The 17095-nt window shown below is 37.9% G+C and overlaps 1 protein-coding gene across 5 annotated transcripts; it reads left to right on the forward strand.

Annotated features, from left to right (window-relative positions):
• Positions 1-2832: 2832 nt before the first annotated feature.
• LOC135471861 (regulator of chromosome condensation-like) lies at positions 2833-16586 on the forward strand. 5 transcript variants are annotated; one of them, XM_064751266.1, is made up of 13 exons: positions 2870-2953; positions 3324-3431; positions 6984-7066; positions 7288-7351; positions 7891-8078; positions 8654-8833; positions 9206-9353; positions 9861-9932; positions 10992-11150; positions 12811-12927; positions 13161-13319; positions 14483-14588; positions 15394-16586. In XM_064751266.1, exons 3-13 carry the CDS (start codon positions 7052-7054, stop codon positions 15497-15499), a joined length of 1314 nt encoding a protein of 437 aa, XP_064607336.1. In that variant the 5' UTR covers positions 2870-2953; positions 3324-3431; positions 6984-7051; the 3' UTR covers positions 15500-16586. The 5 variants fall into 5 exon arrangements, with proteins under 5 accessions (XP_064607335.1, XP_064607336.1, XP_064607339.1 ...); XM_064751268.1 differs by having other exon boundaries at positions 2904-2920; XM_064751265.1 differs by lacking the exon at positions 3324-3431 and having other exon boundaries at positions 2833-2920.
• Positions 16587-17095: the final 509 nt, after the last annotated feature.

The following is a 17095-nucleotide window of genomic DNA, read 5'->3' on the forward strand; positions in this document are numbered from 1 at the left end:
TAGCTCATAGCTAAGTCACAGTGTACTTCATATCTTTACAACATATGTTACCACGGTAGTATATGACTTACTTGGCAGTAGGTGCACTTCAGTCACATAACTGGCTTCATCACCACTGAATTAACACATTCATAGCTCTGCCTGACTCAGACTGGGACACTATACCACACTATACACAAGGGCTCGGTTTCTCAAAGGGAGGCGAACCGTTATGCCGGCCTAATATACTTTACTATGCTGTATATGCTAACCGCAAAACATTACGACTGCTTTGAGAAAGAGCCCCTGACTGGGGCCCCACCTACTTAAGTTGTCTTGACCAGTATTTTGCTTTTCTAATGTATGCCAAATACCAAGAATTTGACGGACGTCCAAATTTCAAACACAGCACATGTTGCTTCGACTCAGCCAGGCATTAACCTATCTGTCAATATGCCAATCTCATTTTAAAGCGTGATTTCTGAATACATGAATTTCTCGCCTCCTTATTCCTACTTATCCATTGCTCACATTTCTACCTGTTAGTACAAGAAAGAAATGTTTGTGTATCTGAATACCAGACAAGGCACCTGACTAACCTGATGTGATACCTAGTTTTGAAGTAATGTCATAGCTGCTCAGAGCTTATCATCAGCACACTCTCTAGTCGTGAGAACTGGAAGTGAAAACAAACTGAATTAAATCCAGTCATGATAGGCCGTGAATAAGATTTAAGCATAAAATGAAAAATATAGCTTTAGGGTAAAAATTTTTTTTCAGGGAAAGTAATCGGAATGTGCCTAACCTTCAAATATGATTGTTTCATGGTGGTACTTTAACCTATAGATATAAATCGACAAAATCAGCCCATTTACATCCATGTTATTTATCACCTTGTCCTTGTGAAGAACCCAGATGCTCAAAGCTATAATAGAATGCCCTCTTATTCAATAACAAAAATATAAAGCATAGGACAAAAATACATGATTTGAAGGTCTCAGGTTGTGAGACCAATAAATTTACTCAAGAGATTGTAATTTATACTACAACATTCAGTGAGTGTAACAATGAAGTCAGATGAAGAAAATCACATCCTGATGGTAACCATGAAAATCAGTTTTTCTAATTCAGTCGTCTACAAAGGGTCATCTGCTTCTGATCATCTGTTTTGTAGAAAATGATGTCCAGTTTCTGTGAACATAACAATGAAATCATATGTAGAAAAATCTCAACTTGATGAAGATGACATGAAGGTTGGCAGTTGTACAGACTAGGTTGATGCTTTTGTTAATCAATGATCCCCTTTTCAGATGTTCCATCACGTGAGAGCAAGGCGAACTTCAAATCTTATATCAATTCTCATCCCCTCGTCACCCTCAGTTACACATTTAACAGTATGTTTATCTGCAGACCAGTGTGTTCAACAACTGTAAGATTGTTTCTTCATGGTGAATCTTCTCCTCATATATTCAATGCATATCTGTTGCAAAAGCAGTCCCATGAATTCTGTTTTGTATGCAGCCAGTTCAACCCACTGCAAAATGGCGCAGTCACATTTGTTTGACATACTTCCTTTTTACATACACTGTAAAAATGGCATAAATCGATGCCTTCTTCATCTTAATCTTCTGGTCTTTCTGGAGGAGGTCCACATGGTTGTAACATTTTTTCCATGAGATTAAACCTCACACGGGCTTTGGCTTCGTTTTCCACCAAAGCAAAATAGTTCAACATATCGAAGTGCCCTTTGTATGACGAATAACTATCCCTGTGTTGGTTGGTCAACCACTCCCATTTCGTGGTGTCAGCATGCCCTGTACCAATATATTTGGATTGCAGATGTTCCAATTGACTGTGGATGTTGTATCGGTCCCCCATAGCAGGAATTTATGGCCGAATAAGACAGAGAAGTTGGTGTTCCGTAATCAAGTCTAAACAACATCAACACCGGAAATACACATTACCTTGTTCCCATAGTCGGTGCATGAACATCCGCTTGACATTAATACGCATGCGCTACTCAAACTCAAGACATCCCTTGCGCTTTCACAGCGGGAAATATGAATTTATGCTCTGTAATCTACAGACATAAATCGTTTGTCATTTCAAAGTAGATGAGTACACGAGTTTAAATGTGTAAGACAAAAGACAAAACAACACGTGAACCATTACAGGCCAAAAACAAAAAAAATCCTCAAAAATGTCGGGGGCCTGCCATCACACAGGTACCGTAAAACCATCCTCGGAAGGAAAACACAATACCGCCACGCCAGAACAATAAACTTATTTATATACATAAAGGGTAAATTTCAGAACAGATCGATCCCTGATCACCAATAGCTCTATACATATATCTATACATTCGCTATTACACTTTGTAGAGGTATGCAGAGCTACACTGGAGCACACATGGCCTTCATCACTTCAATAAGGGTCAATACAGTCCAAAAATAAACCTCACGGAAAAACAAACAAACAAACAAACAAAAAAAACAAAACAACAACAACGAAAGAGACCATGCATTAATAAATAATAACACGTCGTGATACATCAATGTAAACGATAGTTGGCCAATGGTTTTCGACGAGCATGAATTCACTGAACGTAGTTCAGCAAAATTAGCATATCAATACTGCCTCGTAGTACTCAACCGATCAACATATTACCCACCACACGTTATGGAAATTAACCTGATCCCTTCATTTGGATAACAGTTTCTTATGCCCCAAATGGCCCACCGAAATTTCCCGAAGACTTCCGAATGGTTTTTACCCTATAAAACTATTTCCCGTAAGTGGTTACTTGGGATTGAGGTGAACTGCTCACTACGCAGGCGTGGCGCGAACGAAGTAAGGAAGGCCAACGTGGGTGCACATGCAGAGAAATAGTGTGGGCTTAGTTTTGTTCGTGGTGTTTGCTTACTATTTGTAGGCACAGCAGGTGAGACTGTACTTTAGTTTCGAGAAGAAGTTGGTAGGTTAACTCTGTTGAAGAAGTGTGTGAAATTAAAAATGACATCAAACGCCGGTTGTGATTAGCTCTGGATGACCAAACTTATCTTTTAGTTATGTTTGGACTGGCGCTTGCAATGGCATGGCTTGCTCCCACTCCCGGCATTTAGTAAAGTTTCAGAAAACAGGCAATGACCAACCTCCTTGGCCTATCCAGTTACTTCTTTAAACTGCTTATGGTCCCAGAAAACTAATCAGAGTATAGTGACTAGTAAGTGGTCAAGAAATATTTGGATACCACATAATCAGCTATTAGCATACCTTAGTTGGAACCAATAGTGGCTGTTGTAAAGACTGTGTTGCCTGTTGTTAGTCGGTGAACTCCTTTTCAGGTGTGCGTTGTGAAAAGCTTCTTCAATGAGCTGACGTCAGACACCACCCCCAGCTTTACAATTCCCGCCTATAATTGCCAGCAACAGAATATTGCAGTTGGAATATTGGTAAAGTGCCTCATTATAAGAATAAAACAAGTTAATCTTTCCGCATTTGCTTTGTAAATATTTGTCAACTGCTACTTGTTTTTGTAGTAGTAAGTTCTATTCAAATTAAATATCAAGTATTCAGCTTTACATTCCGTCCATATCTGACATGTCCGACCTGCTTGATTATATATACAGATGAGGAATCCGTATCACAGAGCAACATTGCAGCTGGCATGAGCTATAGACGTTATTAGTCATCAGAGGGCTAAGAATCGTCATATATTTCATAAATTTTAAAAGCTCTTCGGGATCGGCTCAACCGCCATCAATTTCCACACTCGCCATGGAAATACTTCGTATCCACCCCTCAATAAACCATGACGTGCTATTCAACTTCTTGTCAGATACCCTGCCATTCGCCATTGTAGGGAACAATGTATAATCCTTACAAAGAGTTACCCCCTCGTTCAATGCCGATGCATGTTAAATTCGTCAGGGGTACACATAAAACACCGCAATTTGAAAAGCTGAAATATTTACGCACATTTTGCCACAATCGCTATTTGCCTCTACATCACCATTCTCCTGTAAATTTTGGCCAAAGTCAAAAGGACTCCAGTTTAGCAGTTCACCATGTTTTTAAAATCTAGGTCAGCCAGGAGCACATGTGTAGCAGCGGTTGACCTTTCCATGAAATTTTAGGATGGAAAGGATGCCTAAGATAACTGCCTCCTTTTTTTTTTTTTTACTGCAAACTTAATTGAACAGTTCGCACAAACTGTGGGGTCCGTCATTAGATTATGATGCCGACACAGCATGTGAGAATAAGTCACACTGTGAATTAACTTGGATTTACTTGTAATAATGGCTACAGAATGTTCGTGTTAAACTGTTCTTAAATACCCATATTAAACTGGACTCCTCGGCTGTGATTTATGCCTAACCCCACGTTGAAACAGTTCCCCTTTGATTTGTGCATGCCATGGCGATGGGCTCAAAACATAGCATAACTTAATGGATGCTTGAAAAGTTTCTCTGCCAAATGAAGATAATTATGCCTTAGAATTTTTGCTAAAAATGTTACTCACCCCTGTATATTATGCACATTTTCTGTCAACGATCAGATTTTTTCAAAGATTTTCATTGTTAATCTTGCGCGGAACTCAGTGAACACAAAGTGCCCCCGGTGAACAGTGGTGACAAGGTGACCTGTATACACATCCTGCATGGTTTCTGCGGGCGAGCTTAGCACTCCTTCCACACCCATACACCAGCCCCCCCACTCGGTCTGTTCCCAACACCTCAGTCCCCGTTCGGCCCGCTTGGTCTGTCCCCCACCGAATTCTTTATACACAGGGATCATCGTTGACATCACCTCTGCAATCTACTTAGTTTTCGGACTGAGCGCTGGGGCCTTAAGGAAACTGTACTTTGAAGCCATTCTGACCTCCCAAAGTGAAAGTTGAAAAATTTGTAGTGTTATGTTATTATGGTAATCTGCACATTAAGAAATAAAACCAAAACGTTTCATTTATCCTTTAATTAATATTATGTTATGAATAAATGTGCGCCATTCAGCAGCGTCAGCTGTATTTTAAATTATAGCTTCTCCGTGACGATGTAGACCCCTTGAGTCCAGTTTCATTTCTGTTGAGTGAACTGATTGGTCCATGCACATTATAGGGTCACTTAAGAGTTTTTTTGCTGATTTTGATATTGGAAAAATCTTAGTGCTGGCATGAAAACTATCCTTATAATGCCATTGCTCTTCTAATGCTTTTAAGGCAGATATATTCTGTGCATTGCTGTCATAGATGCTTTTCTGTTGAGAACATACCTGCTTAGCCCAGCTGTGAGCACTTGCCTTAACTTCCTGTAGTAGTTCAGTAATCTAACACTTTTACCCACTTTTAATCAACTTTTTAATGGGGAACTGTGTAATTCTTGGAAGCAGGATCTTCATGTCATGTTATTGATGTCAAATGTTTTTTTCCGAGCTCATGATATCAAATTTAAAACCGTGACATTTGCATTGTAACTGTGTAGATGATACGCTATACTTCACTTCTGACATAAAAATGGCTCAAGGTTCTGCTTCACAATTGTCGGAATGTTTTATGGTGGGTTGACATTAAAATAATGTCTACAGCAAGAATGACATAGATTACCAAACTACTCGAGACCTGGGGCCTATGCACAGTGACTCACGGACCCAGTCCAATATAGCAAGTCACTATTAGTCAGTATCTAATATTAAGTGAAATGCAGCAGTATGTTCTTGGTTATTTTGGAGGAGAGGTAGATGCCGACCTTAACAGGAATGGCCTGATTTTTGTTGTGCTTGGTAACTCCTTTTTAAATTTTGAATACTTGTAGGGTCATGGGATACACGATGTTAGAGAAACTGTAAATACAATATTTAATGTTAAGACATGCCCATAACAAATACTTATGTATTTTATATAAAAAATGTATGTAGGTCATTTTTAGCTCTCTTCTACAAGTAAATGTGTGTTGGTGTCGGCATCAGATAACCAGGAAGCCAATGTTAAAGTAAATGTTAGGGGTGGCATATTAAGTACATTTATGTATTGACCTCCGGTTTTGCAAAATCCAATAACTTCAGATTTTCTCAATTTGGTGCACTGTGCGCATATTAACTACCTTAAATTACAGGACTAATGACAAACCTTAATGTTCTTCGATGACCTTATCTAGTGTGCATGTCTTTGACTTATTAATTGTCACAGATATGTGGTTTACCATGGACTCTTTTTCTTCCACCCATTGGTTCTGATGGCTCAGTTTTTTGAACGTCCGCTTCGAGGGCGGAAGATCCAGGGTCAGTCCTAGGTCTGGTCACACCTAAGGCTTTAAAAGAGGAAGTTGTAGCTTCCTCGTTTGGCGTTCAGCATTATGGGGAAGCGCAATGATTGGTTGATGCGTATCAGTATAATGGCTCGAGTGGGGCAGCTTACTTGCCTTCGGTAAGTCTCAGTGAAATAGCACTAGACAAAAGAGCAGTGGAAATCCGTCCTGCAACAAGGAGGCACATTACATGCACTCTAAGGATTCCTTCATCATCATATGACTGAAAAATTAAGTACGATGTTGAACCCCAAACACTCGCTCACTCTAATCCATGTCTAATTCCTGATTCTTAAAGCAGGAATGATCAAACTTGTAATTTTTCATTTTGCTAATAAATTTTTCTGAAAGATTGGATGTATTTCTTTGTAAGTAGTGAAATAATCCTAATTCATCAACCTTTTTGCATATGAAAGAGCAAGTTTCAATGTTTCAGTAAACTACAATGGTTGAGTTAACCAGTTTCAGGGCTTCACAAAAAGTATAATTTTGTCAGTCTACACAGCTATGCTTTCAGAGTATGCTTGAGTAAACATCTTGCAAACATACAAAAAGGTTGAATTAGTCTTCGAATAAATCTGTTATGAAAGGGTATTGGTTAGGTTCATATTTTTTTCTTTTTTTAGGGCAAAATATTTTAGGTTCATTGATTTTAAAACTTGTCATGAATGCGTATATAAATTTGTTGTGCATGGTATTCAGTTTCTCACCAGAGGGGGACACGCATGGTGCAGTGAGGAGGTATAATTTCATCGTGGAAGAAGAGCAAAATGCCACCAAAAAGGGTATGCATAGTTTTTTCCCCTTCAGCAAGTGTATTGTGTTGTGTATGGGTGAAGTTCTTCCACAGGAACCCATTTAGTCTGTTTTATTCGGCTAGTTATATCTAATAGTAAAATGATAAATGACATAACTGGGTGCATTTTTAAGGGAATAAATCAAAACACTAGAGTGTTTTTCCAAATATTTCAAGCCATTTGTTGAAACAAAGGTTATTATTTAACAGATGTCAAAGCAAAAGAGAGGAAACAAAGCTGCTGCAGGAGCAACGGTACCAAAGAGGCCAAAGAGTAAGCCAGTGGTTGATAATTTCATTTCCACTTATTAAAGTTTGACATTTTACTGAAAATAAGTTACATGTACATGTAGTTGATACTTTTTTATTTTTTATTGTGTATGTGGGAAGTTCAACAATAACAAAGCCCAGCACATTGAACTTCATCAACACAAGTGGCAAATGTGCTTGATGCCTTAAATACAATGACTGCTTTAGTTCAAGCTATTAGCCATTGAAGGAGGTTTGAATATGATTAATGCATGAACCATATTTGGTTCTCAGAAAATCAGGAAAAATGTGAAGTAGGTTTTCAAATGTTTTGTTGAAAATGCAGAAAAGTTCATGCCGCTAACACAAAAAGTTACCTCTAAAGGGCAAGTTGTCTGCCAAAACCTTGCATGAATTCCTGTATGAAATGCCATTATAGTTCACACCACCTAGAGTTGGGCAGTGAAATTTTAGGATCAATGCTCCACTGCTTGTGATTCTTAGACTGATATCTGGTTAAAGGGTCTGTTTCATAACATTTTGATTGTGCTGCATTTTTTGCAGTTGAGCACAGATCATTACCAAATGTGATTGGTGAGGTCTTAACGCATGGAGAGGGTGATACAGGTCAGCTGGGTCTAGGAGAGAACATTTTGGGAAGAAAGAGGCCAGCTAAAGTTGATCTACCTGCAAATATGGTTCAAGTGTGTGCTGGAGGCATGCATACAGTCTGCTTAACTGCAACAGGAGAGGTAAAGTTTTGTTTGTCTTCATTGAACTTGTTTTATTGATCCATTGGTCATCTTTCTGAAGACATGGAGCTGTGTGCTGATTCAGTGAAAATGTTGCGTGAATACTTACAACTGATTCAGAGAAAATTGTTGAAACGTGAAGCGTAATGAATTTGAGACATGTGGGTCAAATAAAATTTAGCATTGTGCCCAAAAATTAGCTCCTCATTTATGCCAACTGAGAGGTTATATTATGATGTGCATTATTTGCAATTGCAATTGCATAGGTAGAAATAGTTTATTTATTTTAGAATTAAAACTAGGACCACAGATCTTTTTGTGGTGTTAAAATATAAGTCTCTCCTACAATATGCTAAGAAAACATATTTGCTGTACATTTTGGTGTAACTATGTAGCCACCTTCAGAAATACGGTGGAAAGAAATGCTTAACTTGAGCCATATAAAAGAATTCAATTTTTTTTTTTTTTTTTTTTTGTTAATAAGGAACCTTTTTGGAAATAAGGAAATAAAGGAGAGGATGATTTGTTTTCTGTCACCTCAGTGTAAAATGAAGGGGATTAATATCTTCTTCCAGGTGTACTCTTTTGGATGTAATGATGAGGGAGCATTGGGCAGAAATACTTCTGTAGAGGGATCAGAGACAAGGCCTGGAAAGGTGGATGTACCTGGTCATGTTGTCATGTTGTCGGCTGGGGACAGTCACACAGCAGCCCTTTTAGACAATGGACAAGTATATGCCTGGGGCAATTTTAGGGTGAGACAGAGCTTAAATCTGATAGAGCATTTCCAGCACCCTGATCAATACTAGAACACGCAAGTGAAGACAAGCAAAGATGTGATTTGAGAAATAAGGCAGCAAAAGAAGGAAGCAGGCCTGGGCAAAGTGATTAAAACGCTTTGTTACGAGAGGTCTGAGGGTTACTCCAGTTTCCTCAAGCAGATGATGTTCTTGAAGTCTCCAGTTAAATCAAATCTAAGAGCCAACACAGCTGACGGAGGTGTAAATTTGACCCATTTGATTTCACTTTAAGTGAACGTGCTAAGTAATCAAGGGATTTGTTTGTTTTAAGAACTGTATGCTTTGCACACACTGTGTACAGCAAAATTTTTCGTGTTCCTTGTGCAGGATGGTAATGGCAGGATGGGATTGTTCACTGCTGGACAACAAGAGAACCTTCCTGTGCCACTGCCTATAGACATCCCCATGGTAAAAATTGCCTCTGGCGGTAACCACTTGGTATGTCTCTCCACTGATAGCAATATTTACACTTGCGGTAAGTTCTTGTCTCCTAATCACTTATTGAAAATAAATTCAGTATGACTCAGTATGCCAAGTTTATGTCAGATATGCTTTTGGCAGATATGCCAAGTTTATGTCAGATATGCCAAGCATCTGCCAGTGCTGCAGATTGGAATTTCAGATGATATTTAAGTCTGTTTACTGTTTTAACTTTAGATAGTATCATGCTCATGTCAAAGGATTTGTTCTGGCATGTTTGTGCTGTGATGCGATACCCCAAGGACAACAAAATTTGAAGTTTTGTGTCTCCATAAACATACTTTATACTTCAGTCACTTGGTTTCAGCTCTGGAGGTCAGGAGGTGTCAGGTATCTTTCAAAGGTTTACTTCCAGTTTTCCACAAACCTGACCAGTCATATTAATCACACGTTTTTGCTCGGCTTTAAAGATGAAATGTTCTGTTAAACTTCAAGTTGTAATGTATCAAAGTGTTTTATAAAATGTGAGATCACCTTTAAAGACTTTCATACTTTCTTTCAGGCTGTGCCGAACAAGGTCAGTTGGGTAGAGTAGCTCAATGTTTTTCTAATCGAGGAGGTCGAAAGGGACTGGGTAGGTCATTATTCATTCTAAGTTAGATACACTCATAGGTTTAAAAGTATCGCCCAACAACATTTATTGGTTCACAAAGGAGCTAACACCAGACTTCTCAAAACCAACAATTTCAAGCACACTTCGAGCGGAAATACAGTGGTTATATCTTGATCGCTAACTTATGAATTCTTAGTTATCCTATAATTTATGATGCAAAACACAAATACACAGCAATGTAAAACATTACTTTTTGAATGAGTGCTCTCATTCACTCTATTTGCGCTATATGAGAACTAAGAACGCTATTGAGTAGGCCAGTGTCTCCTCACAAATTTCCATTCATTTTTCCAACTGGTCTGCCAAGTTCATGGTTATGCTGTTGAGTTTGAAGCCATTTTTGCAGAACTGCTTGTGTACTACAATATCTGTTATCTTACGATCAGTGTTTTGGTGATTTCTGACATCAATGAAGGACATCAACATTTTGCATAGTGACAATTTTGGCCCAACCATTTCATCAACAAATCATGGCCGTTAGGCTCTACTTTGCTAGTTGACAACTTTTCAACTAAAGTGTATTGACGTAAAGGTATACAGGATCGAAGCTGATTGGCCACCAGTGGAGATAGTTTCGTGGGTTAAATCCAGCAGCCTTGGTCACGCTTGAATAAATCTGCCCTACCTGAAATTCTGTTAAGGCTAGGCATGTATCACATGAGCAAATCAGAATCGATTTTGTATCCCTCATATAATGTTTGAAAGTGACAGATTCCCATCTTATATCACGTGAAACTCAAACCACAGAGTACGCCAGACAGCTTTTTTTTGGTGGTTCATGATTAATGTTGGTTCCTGGAATTTAAGTTTCATCACTACACATTTCTTTTGGCATACCAGTCAAGTGTTGTTCCAGCATTCTTTTGGATTAAAGTGATAATGTAAGGGGAATAATACTGTTTTACCCCAAGTGCTTTAAAAGAGAAAAAATCCCAAGGCTAATCCATTATTGCTCAACCAAAATAGTTTTGCCTCAGAAATTATTACTGTTATAAAGGATATTTTTTTTTTGTTTTACAGACTATGTTTTAAAACCAAATATTGTGAGATGTTTGCGATACAAAACCAAGAGGACAGCCTCGTTTTCTGATATTTGGACAGGACAAGATTTCACATATGCTGAGGAAAGCATAAGCAAAACAGTTTACGGATGGGGACTTAACAACTACTGTCAATTAGGTAAATTTGTGTTTGCTTCTGTCAGTTTGATTAGTGTGTTTCAACCAATTTCTCCCACCCTCACACACTGAGGTTGATCATACTCAAAATTGCTGCGTATCTGAAACCACAAGTTGCCCATGAATTATACTCTTGCCACTTAAAAGGCACTGGGCATAGGGTTTAAAATAACCTTTGCTGGATGGCTCTTCAAGTGCAAAAACAGCCTCTAGCCATGGTAGTTCACAAAATGGCGACCCTTCAACATAAGGCTTTTTGAACTCGGATGAGTTAAGGATGAATTCAACTATCGTCTTAATGTCGCTGGAGGGGACGTAAAGCATTTATCAAATTGTAATTAAAACTTTCTTAATTAAACCTTTAAACTAATTGTAAGATGTTGCCATTGTGAAAATTAATGCTTTGAAATTAGGTCCACCTGTTTGAAACACCCTGTATTTCAAAAACATCTGAGATGTTTTACAAAAACAGCAATTGACATAGGCAGCTGGATATTATGCCAGACTGACAGCTGAGAAGAAACAATACCCTGATTTAAATTTGGTCCACCACCTGCTCATTGATCTTTTATGTGGTCTGGGTGATGTATTTTAACTTTATCATATATTTATGGCTGTTACCCATGTGATACAGGCATCCTATATTTTCCCCCTATAGGATGGTTCCTTTAAAGGCTCCTATGCATCCTCTGATAACAGGGACTACTATCAATGTTCACATTCTAAGTGCCCACTATTGGGGGAACCCCTGAACTAACATCACAATTTGGCGTTATGTAACATTAAACTGAAAAAAAGAGAGAAAAAAAAAAAAAAAAAAGCACATGGTTCATAGAGCTACTGTATGGTATTTATAAAAGTCCTGAGAAAAGCTGACTGGCCTTCCTGGTCATGAAAATCTTTGTCCCCTGAGCAAGATAAACACATGGCCGCTCGGATATATATATATATATATATCCACATTCTGGTAAATGCCGTACAGTTGGCGAACTATCTCCATCGATGGTTGTGAAAGTCTAAAATTAGCAGTTTCCTTGAACCCAGCCTCCTCCATCTTCCCTTTTACTGAATGTAAGCAGTGAAATGAGCAAATGTATCCGGCACTCAGTCAATTGCAGCAATCATAGGTTGTGTAACAAATGCACAATGATCATGTTCACAGTTCAGGGCTTGTTTTGAGAATTTGCAGTGTTGCAGTCACTGCAGCCATGTCATCAGTGAATACACGTGGGTCATATTTAAAGTAGTTTGTCAATGAAACCAATGAAATACAGATTTAAAGAACATAATCGTATTTTACCTGAAGAAATCATGCTCATTTTGTCAGAACTGGTTTTCTAATTGTAGCAAATGTACTGATAATGGATGAAAAAACCTGTTATGAACAATTAGTGCGTAAAAATATGCACTTCCGTGATGTATTGGCTGGCGTCAGCCGGTTGCATCAGCCTCCCTCTTTGAGCTCTGTTGGTACGACAGATCAACCTTGGACACCTCGAGCTGATACGTCCTCACGGACCACAGTGTTATGAAAATCTCTATATAAAATAAGATGTTTTAATGTAAGTAATTGACTTTTTATTTCATGTACAGAACTGCAATGTAACTAGAATATGAAATAGTGTAACATTTTTTTTTTTTTTTTTTTTTTTTGAATTCAGGCTTAACAGACATGAACAACCGGTATGTACCAGCCAGATTACTCTGTTATAGTGATGAGAAGAAATGGCTGTCCATTGAGGGAGGAATTCATCACACAGTGTCTCTTGATGAAAATGGTAACTACTTTCAATCTGATTAATATGCAGAAAGCAAAGTATTGTGGTGTCCACTGTCGGTGATTGCCTTGCACTAGTGATATATAAGTTTAAAAAAATATAAAATATTCTTTAGCACTTTAAGGTTTTGAATGTTTACAACTTGTTTGTAAATATTTGGAATATTTTCTCCTGTTGACTTTTGTTTGCTTAGCAAATGTTATAACAGTTTTCTTCATGCTCTTTTTTAACAGGCAAAGTTTATACCCATGGCCGGGGTGATTACGGCCGTTTAGGCTTGGGCAAAGACTGTCAGCACGTGCTCGTTCCCACAATGGTTATTGGAATTCGGTCAGAAACATGCACAGGCATCGCTGCTGGCACCTGTGTATCTTTTGCAGTCTGTCAAGATGGTATGCCCATATTATGAATGATACTAAAATTCACGGTTCTAACGATAATGCTAACTGCCATTGTTTAAGCAAAAAATACTTGAATGGCATTAAATGAAATCCAGTTCATTGTAATAATAAAAGCAGTTACTGTTGCTAGTTGGTTGTGGTACAACAGGAATAATTATAGGGACAAAAAGAACTAATAAACTTCAGCAAGAGAATAGGTGTACATATAATAAAAATTCATGTTTTCCCCACTTTATGAAAAACTCAATAACACAGAAGTTGACTCAAAGCTGTGAACCATATAGCTTTGGGTAGTGGGACTTGGACCAGCGTTTAAAGTGCATGACCCCTAATCATGAGTTACTGAGTCTGGAAATTCCTCTATTCGTTACCTAAGTAAGGTTCAGGTTATTCAGAGATCGTCAAGCAAAGACCACTACTTTCACCAATATTGCAGAGAATGTCATGTAAGGGAAATAATTCATGGTCATGACCCAGGTCAATATTCTTCTTCTTGCAAGTGACTGAACAAGCATCAAAATTGTGGATAGTCATAACGAATATGACTCTAGAAATGTGATTATTTTTTGAACTGGTGTGATTTTTATAGTCCTGATTTGGCTAGTCACTGAAACTCTCAAAATCCTAATACAGCAATAGAGGTGTCTGAAAACTCTCTTCCCTCCATGGAATGACATACAATAGGACATCTTCCTTGTGTCAAATGGAAACCAGGTCTCTTATTTTGAACTGAGGCTTGATTGTGACATATTTTAAACATTTTAAGGGTATGCTACCAGAGTGTCCTCTGAGCAAAGGCCTTCAAGTTGGCAAACATCTGACATGATCCAATTTTTAACCTATATGAAGTTATCCAAAGGATTAAAATGTTTCACTATGATATAACTGTTGTAGACCCGCTGTCTTGCAGATAAGACTGTCGGCCCCTTTGTAATGTAAATGTCTACAGGCATTGGACTATACTCCAGCTAATCTTCATAACTCATTTGATAAAAAAAAAACCAAAAAAAAAAACCGGAATAAAATGTTTAAGCCATGCCTGCTAAAAGTGTGGATGCAAAAATCCTATGCTTAAATGTATATAACATACTGGTATATAGAATGTACAGACTTGCATTGTTCTTAAAAAAATTTGCTATGTCGTTGTGTTGCAGGGAAGATGTATGCCTGGGGCATGGGCACAAGTAAACAGTTAGCAACTGGAGAAGAGGATGATGAGTGTCTACCTGTTGTTATGGAAGGGAAACAGTTAGAAACAAGGTAACAGCTCGGTCATAATCGAAGCATTTCTGTTTGCCAGGCCTTGAAATATGAAATAACCCTTTTTTCCTTGTGCTGCTAGTGTTCATACAGCAAATATGCTTTGAAACACCAGCTTTTTCTTCGCATGAGCACTTTTCTACAGGTTGTTATCCCCCTGGCATATGATGCTTGAGGATATAGCAGTCAAGTTGTCTGCCTGTAATCGTTAACTTTTGATGGATATTTATGAAACCCTGGAGGCATGGTGTCCGACTATGTGAAGACGTGCATTGTTTATTTGGGTTGTGACGCATCATTTGTTTCGAGAATGACAACCCTTGAAACATAGAGGGGGTTATTCAAAGACATAAAATGTCTCCAGAATGATTTTTTTTATTTTTTTTTTATTTTACCACTTTTATTTCCCGTAGAATCTTGATCTACGTTTAGAGATTCTTTTCATGTACCTTTAATGATGCTAGAACCCTTAATCAAAATTAAGTAATATTAGCTTCATTAATACTTGCTAATTTTATTTAATTTTCGTGTAACTGGATCATTTTGTTTGCAAATTAATTTAAAATAATAGGCATCATCTGAATACGTCTCTTGTCACACGACAGCATTTTTGAGGTATGAAATGTGGAAGCTAAGTTGAAAATATCCAGACGATCTCCGAGGTAGTGATGCTGGCTGTTGTCCCCCCCCCCCCCCACCCCCACCCCGCCTGAGCGTTTCTATTATTCTTGAGACGATCTGGTACAGTTCCTTAAATGTTTCAATTAGTTTGCTTGTTTAATAGTTCAACATTTTGTTCTTACAGAGCTGGGGTATCGATATCTGCTGGTGGGCAGCACACAGTGATTTTAGCCAGAGAAAAGCCAGAAGATTCCAAAGATTCCAAAGATTTTAAACGTGAATGTATATAATTAGATATCACCAAGAGCCTCTCATTGTAAACTGGATTTAACTGATCTCACAACAACAAAAAAATTGTAATTTCAGGCTTGATGCGTAGGATAAGAATAATTGATAATGATAAATGAAATTTGATGAATGAATTCAGAGGATGCTTGTGAAACATTGCTGTTAACTGAACTTACGCAAACTTTGTCTTTGTTTTTTTCCTACATGTATGTTTACCATGTTGTATGGGTGTGTATTTTGATTCATCTAATTTTTATCAGATATAGGTATGTTATTTGCAAAAATTCATTTTCTTGACACTTTGCCCACATTACGATCATCATAATTTAGCCCTTGCACAGGTTCGGCCAAACTGATTTTGTATGCCTACTAATTGTGGAACTTTTGAAACCACACTATGTGCACTTAAAAATATCTGCAGACTGCTGTTAGTAAAATATAAAAAGTTCCTTTTAATTTTTGTATTAACATTGAAAAATCCTTGTCTAAAACAATATTAAATCAAATTATGTGGCTACTGGTCTTGTAAATTGCCAAACTGGCTAGGAGAGTTTAAGTGTTAAAATATTGCTATAGACGTTAACGTATTAATACATACTTTTACTATGCAAAGCCACGGTAATAACATTTTATACATGTAGCAAATTTGTGAATAAGTGGAAGGTATTGATTTTCTATGGAATGAAAACCGTATTGATATATGTGGATACAAAAAGGTTAAAAAAATTCTAAACACAAAAAAAAGATGCGTTATTCCAACGAATGCCCCCAAACCTTTGAGTGGTTTATGCCTACATTAATTTAAACGGTACATAATGGACTCATGAACTATACCCACAGGTCTGCACTTTTACTATGACAGAAATATTTCATTGTGATCATTTTACGTGTATTTAGTTTCACTTCTCATCGATATCATTTCATTGTGAAAGAACTGCATTTACCATTTAATCGTAGTCTCAACAGGAAATTCTGTGGAGGTTCATTGTGAAAGAACTGCATTTGCCATTTAATCGTAGTCTCAACAGGAAGTTCTGTGGAGGTTCTTTTTATTTTTATCTCTTTTATGTGTGCAAATAGCGTAATAAAACGCTAGTATTATCCACATCCTGGTTTTGTTAATTCTTGAAAGGATATCGCTTCCCTCGTATCATTTCGATGTCTGGTGTGTGTGTGACCTATTCTCGGATATGTTTCTTGTTATGTGAAATCAAACTTCTCTGTGAGATTTTTTTTCAAAATCGTGGACCGACACGCGTCTCGCTCTAAATTGATTTCGCCTTGTAGGAATTTCACACTGTTACCGTCCAAACTTGGCATTCTTCGCTTTCCAAATTAACGGCGTAGTCGAGCCGATACGGATTTATATCAGTTCAGCAATACTGAATACATGGGAGTAAGCAAGGTAGTGTCTTCTAATGGTGGCATCCAGGCGTATGTAAGGTCTTCCAGCAGGGTGTGGATGTTTCATCCGAACTTTTCCAGGTACCCCCACCATAATATTGGCCGCCGTCCTATGAGATATTCTTAAAGTTCTACCTCAGTCCTAAGAGATACCAGGTTGAAATATTAAAGATATGAAGGATACCCCATGGCAT

Source organism: Liolophura sinensis, chromosome 7 (assembly GCF_032854445.1).
Source record: "Liolophura sinensis isolate JHLJ2023 chromosome 7, CUHK_Ljap_v2, whole genome shotgun sequence".
NCBI classification, from domain to species: Eukaryota; Metazoa; Mollusca; class Polyplacophora; order Chitonida; family Chitonidae; genus Liolophura; species Liolophura sinensis.